The sequence below is a fragment of the Antrostomus carolinensis genome, unplaced genomic scaffold (assembly GCF_000700745.2).
Source record: "Antrostomus carolinensis isolate BGI_N321 unplaced genomic scaffold, ASM70074v2 scaffold14613, whole genome shotgun sequence".
NCBI classification, from domain to species: domain Eukaryota; kingdom Metazoa; phylum Chordata; class Aves; order Caprimulgiformes; family Caprimulgidae; genus Antrostomus; species Antrostomus carolinensis.
This window is the reverse complement of record NW_010303245.1, coordinates 1-11,655: the sequence shown is the minus strand read 5'-3', so window position 1 is coordinate 11,655 and position 11,655 is coordinate 1. Positions and strand designations below refer to the sequence as shown.

Genomic DNA, 11,655 nt, shown 5'->3' with positions numbered 1-11,655 from the left:
AGTCCAACCATGAACCCAACACTGACCAGTCCCCGACTAACCCATGTCCCTCAGCACTGTGTCTACACGACTCTTCAATCCCTCCAGGGATGGGGACTCCACCACTGCCCTGGACAACCCCTTCCAATGCCTGACAACCCTTGCAGCAAAGAAATTCTTCCTCACATCCCATCTCAACTGCCCTTGGTGCAACAAAGTTGCTGATATGGACACTACCTGGGAGGATTCCAACATTTTATAGTAACTCTACTTCTATAGTAATTTAAGGAATTCTTTCAAACTGGGCTTCATCAGTTGCTCAAAACTAAAAAACCTATTTTAAGGAAATCGATGGAGCTGCCGATAACGGAGCTCCGCAGCTTAATACCTCCAAAACTCAAGGCCTCATCCATGACTAAATCATGGGAAACATTAATCAAACTTGTCACTGACCTCACCCTTTAATCAGCATGATTAATGGCAGTGAACACAAAAGGGAAGCCGTATGAGGAGAGGCTGAAGTCGCTTGGATTGTTCAGCCTGGAGAAGAGGAGACTGAGAGGAGATCTCGCGGGGGCCTAGAACTTCCTCCCAAGGGGAAGAGGAGGGGCAGGCGCTGATCTCTTCTCTCTGGCCACCAACGAATGCCAGGAGCAGAGGAAATGGCAGGAAGATGTGGCAGGGGAGGGTGAGGTTGGCCATGAGGAAAAGGTTCTTGAGGCAGAGGGTGGTGGAGCACTGGCACAGGCTCCCCAGGGAGGTGCTCATGGCACCAAGGCTGACAAGATTCCAGCAGCATTTGGCCAAGGCCCTGAGGGACATGGTGTGAATGTTGGGATTGTCCTGTGCAGGGACAGGAGTTGGACTCCATGATCCTTGTGGGTCCCTTCCAACTCACAACATTCAATGATTTTAGAATTTCCCTACTATTTTGAGAGGATGGGATCGCAGGACAATTTTGATGAGGCCGTGTCTGTGTCACGGGTTTGCAGGATATCACACCAGGTCTGCAGAACAGCAGCATCTCAAACGCAGCTTGGACTGAAGCTTAGACTTTCATAATGAAATATTCAGCAAATGGTTTATCAACAACCTGGATGAGAGACCTGTTCCTAATGCAGAAGCTGAGGTACCACAGCACATGAGGGTTTCCTGAGAATTTCTCTGTCCCTGCCATGGCTACAGGGGCAGATTATGAAGCTGCTGGTCAAAACACCAGAGGGAACATGGGCAGAAACACACTTGCCCAAATAAAGATCAAGGGACTGCTTTTTTTGCCCTTCCATGAAAACACAAGAGGGAGAGAAGATCTAATTCACTGAAGAATAAAAAAAAGGAGTCAATGATACCAAAAAAATTACAGATAAAGAGGAGCAGACGCTCCTACGTGTCTCACTGCAAGGCGACTCCTCACCTGCTCTGACAGTCCTCTCAAGACTGACAAAATAAATGCGAAGAAAAGAAGGTCGTGCTGCAGCAGTTTGGAAGAATATTGTCACATCTGTGACATTTTCTGTCTATTCAGCTAGATTTGTCCACTCCACAGGTGAAGTGGAGGATGGAATGAAGCAAGAAAGCGTGGTTATTACTGCGGGTACAACGGGGCAGGAAGGAAGGGTTTTGGAAATTAGTCACCAGTTACTTTACTCATCAGTACAGACTCACCAACAGTTGTTGTAGAAATACAAGCTGCTTTAAACTCTCTCTCAAAAAAAAAAAAGCAATATGGTGACTCAAATTTACATGTGTTAATTCAAAAGATCAGCTTTCCTTTTTGTCAGGAGCCTTTAAAAAAAAAAAATCTTTAAGAGAAACACAAAATTGAGAAAAATGTATTTCACCTCTGTAGCTCAAAGTTGTGAAGTTTCGCTGTAGCTTTTTAATAAAACTCACCTTTGGGCAGAAACAAATCACAGAAGATTTCAGCTTAAGAAATGAACGTTTCAAGCAGTTACAGAGCCAGAAGAAAATGGGGTTATAATAGAAATTCTTTTGCGGTCTTAACTGCAGAATGAATTATCACTCACTTGACTGCGGTAACTGCACTCGTATGCACAGTCTGTACTGCTGGCAAGAAAACCCCATCAAATATTTCTCTTTTTCAGCTTTAATACAACAATAGATTAAAAAGGATTTCTTGGCTCATTCACAGCCTTGATTATATGTGATTATATGATTCTCTTATTCATAAAGGGACCTAAAAATAACAGCTACAAGAGCACATGATCTATCCTGAATGCAGGTAACTACATACTACCGTACCCTTCCCAAATACTCCATCCTTTTGTCCACTGCAAACAAAAACCACGGGGTGGGATACAGGAGGAAGAACTACTTACCACATACGAGAATCAACTTCATATTTGTACAAGTCATCTGCTAGCCTGTATTTGTTGGCACTGAACGCTTTGTAACCTCCATGGATATAAATTGATCTTGTATGTGGATCGTAAACACTGCTGTGACCGTACCCTCCTTGCACCAAAGCTCCGCTTGTCTGTAAAATGTTCCATTCATTTGTGTCTGTGAAATGAAAAATGTGAGTGACAGAACACGGTTAATTTATCTCCATTAATAACTTATCAACAAATCTGGTGGTGAAACAAATTGGGTTTCCCTTGACTCAGATCTAGACACTGTCTCTATCACTTCCAATCCAAAAATATTCTACTTCAAGGACTTTCTTGTCAAGAAATATTGTTAAGTATTTTTAATTAGACCAGTAACATCTCTTCTACAGTCATTTATTACATTTTGCAGACAAGCTAAGTAAATGAGAGATAAAAAGCACAGAAATCATATATTGCATTTCAATGCCATTAAAATGCCAGCACCATGGCTTGATTTGGAATGATACCCAAGAGCACTTTTATTTTATATGTATATAAAGCCAGATAGCACTGAAGCCAAGTATGACTGTAAAGAACAAAGCAGTTAAAAACTAATATGTGATTAATGGTCCTACATCTCACTCACTAAAATAACATTGGTTTGAAGCACTCTAGACATAATAGAAAGGCAACTGAAACAAAAATGTCAAATTACACACCAAATCTCTGTAGCAAGTGCAGAATGAAACCCTACACAGGCTTCCTAATTGCAGGGCAGATCAGGTACACAAAAGGCAGAGGGATTGAATAGTCTGCAAGATCACACGTGGGAGAAACAGAGCAGTGGAAAACTAAATCACTGTCCCACACATCTTGGTTTTCTCAAGCTTTCTTCTAGAAGAAGAAAGTGCATTCATGTGAACACAAGGGAAGCAGAGTAGGCTCCAGTAGATCCTCTGGATCAGGATGAATGAAGGACAAGGATAACAGGTTGAAATTGCATATAGGGCCACTATTTCTGACAATAACCAGCACATTCATGTTGTGAATTTCCTGTGCTTAACTATGTTCTCTACCTGGTCAGTGGAGCAAGGGACATGCCTCCAGAGAGCCATTTCAGAGCTGAAAAAGTTCAGTTCATCTGGAGAGCTTCCTACATTTCTCCACCGGTGATACTACAAATCTCTGGATCCTAAAATCAGAGTTTGGACTATTCTCAGAGATATGGGGATCAGATCATAACAGAGATAGAGAAGTCCAGAAATTCACTGCCTGTTCCCCTAAGCATTCACTACTGGGGACACAGGGATCAGGTTAAGCAGATACTTAGTCTGAATTGCTATTCTTGTATTCACAGGATACAAAACCAATTTCAGAAGTGTTTGCTTTGTCAAAGGGAGAGAGGAAAATTAATTTGAATTGTCCCACATTATCCTGCTTTATCTCTCAATTACAGCTTTTTTGTCTGTGGGACCTAACAAGTTGTATAAAGCTGGAGGCACGTGGCTGCCTGCTCACTCTTTGTGCTATCCAAACACTGGAAGTTAGATTGAACTTGTCATAAATACAAACAGAAGGAGAAGAACGTACCTGTCTTTGTTTTGCTATCTGAATATGGATCATTGAAATCATTTTCAAACCAGCTGTTAAAATTGAAGGGAATAGTTAAGTAGAGCCCCACTCACCCACGTTATATTCCTGGACATTGCTGATATACCCATAAAGAGGGCAGTGCCCAAAGATGACGAGCATGACTGTGTTGCCATCTTCCAGGGTGACAATGTGTGCTGAGTGGCCAACAACAGCGTACTGCTCCTTGGTTTTTGGTGTCTTTTGAATCCAGGTCTGGGTGGGAATGTGGAACACCCACAGCTGGCTGGTCACGTTCCCCGTAGCATCTATTTTTCCACCATACATGTATATATAATCCTGAAAGAAGTTAGATTTAAAATGAGGCCAATGAGTTTGGCATTTAGGAAACAGCTGATATATAAGGAATGAAGTTATTATATTTTATTTTCTCTCAGTCTACGTTTTTCTCCTCTCTCAAGGAGAAACGTTATCTCCTTTACCACTCACATTTGGTATGAAAGCAACCACAACTTCCATAGTTTGTATCCCAAGTCTGTACTGTCAGAATACCTTCAACACACACAATTCATCCTACATCAGGGTAGTGAGAGGAATGGGTGGGTGGGGCAGGATTGACCTTCAGATGACAGACGTCAAAATTTAGGTGCCTGTATGCTAGCTGAGTCTCTAAGCATCCACTATAAAATCTAGTGAAGCCTGGAGAACAATTCAACTGATCAAAAGCAGGGAAGGTGTACATACTTTTGGGGGAGCTGACCTGCTACCCAGATTTCACCACCGGTACCCACGAGGTCTTTTTTCACAATAAATGGAGCTCAGAGGTCTCTCAAAGGCACCCAAAGTCAGGCACCTAAGTCAGGTGATTTAATAAGCAAACTAAATCCCTTCCATAGCTTGCAAAGGCAAAGAGCAGAAGATAACTGGGAAGAAAGGCAGTTATGATGGAAACTCCTCTGCGTCCGTACACTAAAGGCTTTGTCTTCCAAGTTAATGCACTGACAAAGAATGAGGATCCTTTGGATAGAAGGGAGCCAGGTTAGTTAGCCAGGAAAGTTAGGAGGTGCTGAAGCATGTCCAAAGAAGGGCAACAGAGCTGGGGAAGGGCCTAGAGAACAAGTCTTAGGAGGAGCGGTGGAGGGAACTGGGGTTGTTGAGCCTGGAGAAAAGGAGGCTGAGGGGAGACCTTGTGGCTCTGTCCAAGTCCCTGAAAGGAGGGCGGAGAGAGGTGGGGGTGGGTCTGTTCAACCAAGGAACAAGTGACAGGACAAGAGGAAATGGCCTCAAGTTGCACCAGGGGAGGTTTAGATTGGATATGAGGAAAAACGTCTTCACTGAAGTGGTGGTCAGGCTGCCCAGGGAGGTGGTGGAGTCACCTTCCCTGGTGGGATTTAAAAGACGGGCAGATGAGGTGCTCAGGGACATGGTTTAGAGGTAGAATTGGTAGTGCTGGGTTTATGGTTGGACTCAGTGATCTTAAAGGTCTCTTCCAACCACTATGATTCTGTGATTTTATTAATCATCCTGCAACAGCCAAGTTCCAATACTCTATTCAGTTTCCTTTGGGAAACTCTCAGTCAGTCATGAATCCACCAAAGTGAGTAGTGGAGTTCTGTGTCTCTATTAGCAAGGCAGTTACCTTGGAAAGAGAAATTCTCTACTATAGTTGGTGCTTCCTGGGAAATTCCTGAGAACCACTGCCCAGCACTGATAATAAACCCATTTATCATACCCTGCTTTTGAACAGTTACTTGGAGAATGTGCATCGATCCCTCACAGGCAAGAATTTCAATCCTTCTCAGGTTCATCAAGTGTTTTGTTTGTGAACTACACTGTGTGGAGTTTCTCAAGTGTTTATAATTGAGCTTTATGTAGGCTTGTACTGTGATGAGCTAATTAACATTCCAAAACCAAAGGTCAGTAAAAGATTAGCTCATTTCCTTTTCAAAGGCTTTGCCATTCTGCTCTCATGTGGCCTGCACCCACAGCAAGGCACGCAGGTGAGAAATGAGGTAAGAAACAGTCAAATCCACTTGTTGTGTCAGATGTTGGAAGAATAGATTCAGAAGCAGAGCACATTCCAGAAATTCCTAATTTACCAGCTCTGCTTTGGCATCCTGGACAACAGAGCTCATAAAAATATTGATGTTGTCTACACAAAAGGCAATTGGGGAATCAGATGAAGTCCAGAAAACTCTAGCTGTCAAGCATGTCTTGCAAGAAGGAAATAACAGACTCACTGACCTCAGTCAGGCTTAAAATCTCTGAAAAAAAGGGGAAAGAAGGAACACACAAGCAAAGACTTTCTGGGATACCAGGCCAAGTCAAGTACACAAGAGTGGGACATCCATGGAGAAGCCTTTGAAGGAAAAATGCTTCTTCCAAAGCAAGACTGATCTGTGGCAAGGGGTGGATGTAGGGGGAGAAAAGGGGGAAATCAGCACTAAAATTACCTTATGTAATGCCAACGAATGACCATATCTCATCTCTACAGAGTTCACAGTGTTGTTCAGTGGAAGCCACTCTTCAGAAATAAGATCATACCTGTATAATAAAAATTGAATTAATTATCTGAGAAGTAGAAAATAAAGTCAAGAAAATTACTGCTCATCCTTTCCAGGATTTGTGGGGAAATCATTTTATTTAACAAAAGTCCTCCCAACATTTCAGCATGCACAGAGCACTTACAGACTAGTTATGGATTAAAAAAATCCAGTCAAGCCTGCTCTGTTATTTAACGTTCACTTATTGATTTGCTTTACCCTGAGTTTTCTTTCCCATGCAAAATCAAGAGGTAATGCATTGTTTATTAAGCTACAACCAACTCATACCACATGATCCACCCAAAAGAGCAGAAAAAGTTCATACTAAGCTCAGATAAATTCCAACTACTTGATTAAAAAAAACCCAAACCTGTTAGTGTTTAAAAGGCACTTTTTTTTAAAAAATCATGTATTTCTCATTCAAGTGGATTTTTTTTCTGTGAACTTGAAACAAGATAAACCCTCTGCCCTGAAAATGGCCTGTGGCTTTTTAGATAAAAGAATGAACTATACTGGCCAGGATTACAGCCTTATAAGATAAAATCACCTCCGAGAAAGCGTTCAATGAAGCCACAGAGTATCTGTTGAAAAATCAGGCATGACTTTGAAAGAGTAAATTGTGGAAGTAATCAGCAACTATTCTACAACTAAATGTGCATTTTCAGCTCTTCTTTAACTTCCCCTCTAAGAATTATTACCACGAGCGCAGAACACACAGCTCTCGCTTAGGTCCATGAAATTGAGGTACCCCTGGGAAAAAAAATTCAGCTTTTGCCCAGATCTGCCTAAATATTTTTTTAGTATTTAGGAATTTTAATATTTAGGCTCAAGATAAAACTTGAAATGTTTTTTTTTAATGGGGGATTTCCAAGAAGTACACAATGACTATTTGCTATCTTAATTACTGTTAAATCTCAACTAATTGTATAAATGTCATCATTCTAAATGCCACTCCCTGTTTGGTACCCCATTCACTACGCATAAACATCCCCAGTAATCAGTATGGATTAATTAAAGAGCCAAACACTCTGAAGTCACACAGATATAATATAAGGAAGGGCTAATAACACAGAAGCAAAACTACCCTCTTTGAATACATAGATATAATTTAGAAGCGAGCCTAGAAATATACAGCAGATACTTAATTAATGTCAGAAGCAGATGAATCAAAAATTCACTGACCAGCAGGAACCTTATGCTTTTACTTTTCCAAAATTAGCACCTCTCAGCAGCATTTTCCAACACCTCAAATTTCAGTCTAAGTTTTTCTTACTGCTGTTTTCCCCTGGACATGGAGCGTAGGCCAAAGCACAGCACGTCGGATGGCATTTTCTAAAAATAATTCTCAAATCTAAATTCCTCTACTTAAACTTTATTATGTAGGTTTATACTCACGCTAAAACCTTCTGAGAGTCAGAATGATTGAAGACGTAGCCTCCAACAATCCACATTTTATTGTCATGGATAACGGTTTTGTGAGATGCTCTAGGAAGTTTTGGAAGAGAATATTCCGCCCGGGTCCAAAACGACTGGTTTGCAGGAACAGGAATTGAACAGCCAGGACCTGGGAAAATAAGGTTTAAAAATAAGGTTTAATTTTTTTTCCAAAGCCTGTATTTCAACTAGAGGTCAAAATCCTGCACCACAGGTGACAAAGATGGTGCTGGCCAGGTAACAGGTGAAAGCTGTGATCCTCGTTTCCTTGCCCACACCAGTGATCTGTGATGCACCTGGTGTGTGACCTCCCAACTGAAACCACATCCTTCAGATTTAGAATTGTTTTCATAAAAAGCAGTTCCAGACTAGATGAACTAGTGATTATATTCCTCACTGTGATTATAGGGGAGTACAGTGCAGATCTCTTTCCACTCCACACTAAGAGGGTATTTTCCAGCATTTATCTAGCTACTGTGTGCCCATAGAAGCCACGACACAACCTGCAAAAGCTTCATGAGACCTGCTCAGCAGCACGTTATAAAAACTCAAGGTTCTATGGCTTTGTGTGTCCACAGAAGAGCAACAAAGCTGGGGAAGTGTCTGGAGCACAAGTGTGCTGAGTTCCCGGCTGAGGGAACTGGGGGTGTTGAGCCTGGAGAAAAGGAGGCTGAGGGGAGGCCTTGTGTCTCTGTGCAAGTCCCTTGGAGGAGGGTGGAGAGAGGTAGGGATGGGTCTGTTCAACCAAGGACCAAGTGACAGGACAAGAGGAAATGGCCCCAAGTTACGCCCAGGGCGGTTGAGATGGGATGTGAGGAAGAATTTCTTTGCTGCAAGGGTTGTCAGGCATTGGAAGGGGTTGGCCAGGGCAGTGGTGGAGTCCCCATCCCTGGAGGGACTGAAGAGTCGTGTAGACATAGTGCTGAGGGACATGGGTTAGTCACAGGGGACTTGTCAGTGTTGGTTTCATGGTTGGACTCAATGATCTTCAAGGTCTTTTCCTATCGAGGCAATTCTGGGATTCTGTGACTCTCTTCAGATGTAGAGACAAAGAAATTTCTAAGTCACCTCCAGTAATAATTCCACACGGGTTTTAGTTTTCTTCAGGTGCACAGGAATGAGGTTTAAAGTCTTCATCTGATGCCTGCACACAACAGGTGGGTACTGCTCTGTATAGTAGCTTAGTTGCTTTTAAAAGCATTTATTACAAATGAAGTATGATCTTTTGATATGAAAATATACTCTGTTCCTAGTCAAAATGGTAACACTTGTGCCCTGTCAAGTAGAACATTCTCAAATGCTCCCAATTAAACTGCAAGAGCCACACATTGAAAAGGCATCCAAGAGCTTCTCCATATTAATCCAGAGACTCACCTTGCCAGCCTGCGGAGCACGAACATGCTCTAGTATCGTTAAAGTTGCAATGTCCTCTCTCAGGTGCCCCACAATCATCTGTGCAGTAGGGAATATCACAAGCTTCTCCCTTCCAGTATTTGGCACATTCACATTCAAGAGCGTTGTTGCTGTTATTGAGCTTGCACTCTCCTCGGCCGGAGCAATTATTGGGACACATATTGAAACTGTGAACATCAAGGAAAGAAGGTTTGTCAGTAATGAAACAGATTCCCCAAGCCATACCTCTAATTAATGAATACAAGAGTGATGTTGAACTGAATTTAACACAGCTGCTTGTCAACATACAAACCAAGGAGAGCAGTGGATTAAGAACTTGATGTGATGCACTTGTAGAAGGTTTGTTCTATCATCTACACCCAGCTGCCTCACTCAATGAGTTAAACTTACAACTCCTCTGAAAAATTATCAGGATGGTTTTTTAGTCATTTGTAATGCAAATGAATTGCTTTAAAACCTCCAACAGTTAAGTGAAGAATTTTAATCAGCACATAAGGTTTTTGTGGTGTCTGTGCAATTTATACTTAAACTACTCACAATTAGGTGCTATTCTGGGATCTGCTTACGAAGGGAACACACTTGAAATGAATCCCAAAGCCAAAGATGTGCCCGTTTTGAATCATTTCTGATTTTATAATATCTGCAATGTAGCTGAGGCAAAACCAGATACATCCTTGGTGAAGATCCAAATTCAGGGACACTATTCAGTTCCAAATTCCAGTTTTTGCCTGTTTATCAACCAGTATAACTCACAGATGGGGATTACTATCCAACATTCTCACTGTTGTGTGACAGGTGGAGTCACTGGCTCCAAGCCTATAATTTCACAAGTGTTTCCTGAGCACCTATTTGCAGTAGTAACTATAAAGACTGTTAAACTGAAAAGAAATAAATACACCCTTTTATCTACTCTCTGCCAAAAAGTTGGGGGACAACTTAACAACCAGAACACAAAGAAGAAACAAACCACAAAACAGTACTTGAAAATTGTTTGAAATGATCAAGAAAGTGGAGATTTAAAGAAATATTAAAATATCCTAAAGGAATTTTTAAAAAGACAGGTTATTCTTTAAGAGAATGTCTCTGCTGTGTTGCAATGGTGCAATACCAAGAGCTGGGAGTAGATGGTGTCATGGTTTAGGGTATCAGCCAGACTTGCAAAATGCTACTGCTTCAGCTGCTATGTCTCAAGTAACTTTGCAAAAGCTCCCTATATTCTTCTAGAGCTTTCAAAAGGTGCTGAATATTCTGCATATTTCAAATAATACACTGTATATTTAAGTGTTGAATAAGGATGAAAGTACCAAGACTGGTATTCAAAAAACTAAGCATTTCATTTTAAGGAAAACTTTCAATTTTTGCAAAAAGTCAGTTGTGATCAAGGATTTTACACTTGATTTTTTTGAAAGAGGGGTGAGAACTGTAAGCTACACCCAAATTAAAATCTCCCAGTGCAGCACAAACATCATTTATATCTGTAGGAGCAAAAATTTCAAAGCCCATGATTCTCATCAGAAGCAAGAAATTCCATCTCTGTTAGGATGTCCACATTGAGATAATTTACTTTAAAAAAACACTTTTTAAAAGCAGTTGATGAATTAGGGAGCACTTTAGAATTACTTTTAAAAAGCTTATCAATAAGGAATAAATATATATTAGTCAGCAGAAAGGACACATATAAATAATTATAATATTTAAATTATGAACCAAAGAATATAGCAAAACCAGGACACCCTTCCAGACTAAAAAAGGAGCCAGATTAAGTGATTCAATCCAAGGATTGAATAAGAAAGAAAATGGCTTGAGGATCCTCAACAGCAGGTTCAGTCCAGTGTCCCAAGTGAAACGTGTCTGCTTATGGAAAAGCATGTTTCTGCAGAAGAATCTCTGTAAGAGACTCTTAAGAGCACACACAAGCACAAAATACAGTAATTCTGGTTGACTGAACATGACCAAATAAATCTAATAACATAAAATAAATACCATGATGTCTTTTGGAGCAAACGTTTGCCCACGCTTACAATTGACAAGTTAATGTTGAGTACATCATCACAGTTATTAACCACTGCAAGGGTATAATAAAGATAAAAATCTAAATTCAAGTATCTACTCGTAATTACATGCTTCAGTGGCTTATTTCAAGACAAAATTGAGAAAAAAAAAGGAAATCTCCTTTTGCACAAGCTGCAACATCACTTTGGAGTGGCACTACTTACTTATACGTGATGTTAAACCCTGTTAAATTATAGGCAGCATCACTGAAGAAATGCAGAAGGGCATATCCAGAAGTAGCTACAACTTCTGGTACTGTTTCATTGCTGTCTTTCTCTGGAACAATAAGACCACTGGAAAAGAAAAGAAAAAAA

General features: G+C 40.9%; 1 protein-coding gene across 1 annotated transcript in view; it reads right to left on the bottom strand.

Annotated features, from left to right (window-relative positions):
• ATRN (attractin) overlaps positions 1-11,639 on the bottom strand; it is a gene marked incomplete at both ends in the record, with an annotated part of 21,872 nt that extends 10,233 nt beyond the window's left edge. Inside the window, 6 exons of the mRNA XM_010164040.1 lie at positions 2,319-2,502; positions 3,995-4,238; positions 6,353-6,443; positions 7,838-8,006; positions 9,251-9,456; positions 11,506-11,639. Coding sequence (XP_010162342.1) covers positions 2,319-2,502; positions 3,995-4,238; positions 6,353-6,443; positions 7,838-8,006; positions 9,251-9,456; positions 11,506-11,639 — 1,028 coding nt within the window. The remainder of the gene's footprint in view (positions 1-2,318; positions 2,503-3,994; positions 4,239-6,352; positions 6,444-7,837; positions 8,007-9,250; positions 9,457-11,505) is intronic.
• Between the last annotated feature and the right edge of the window lie 16 nt (positions 11,640-11,655).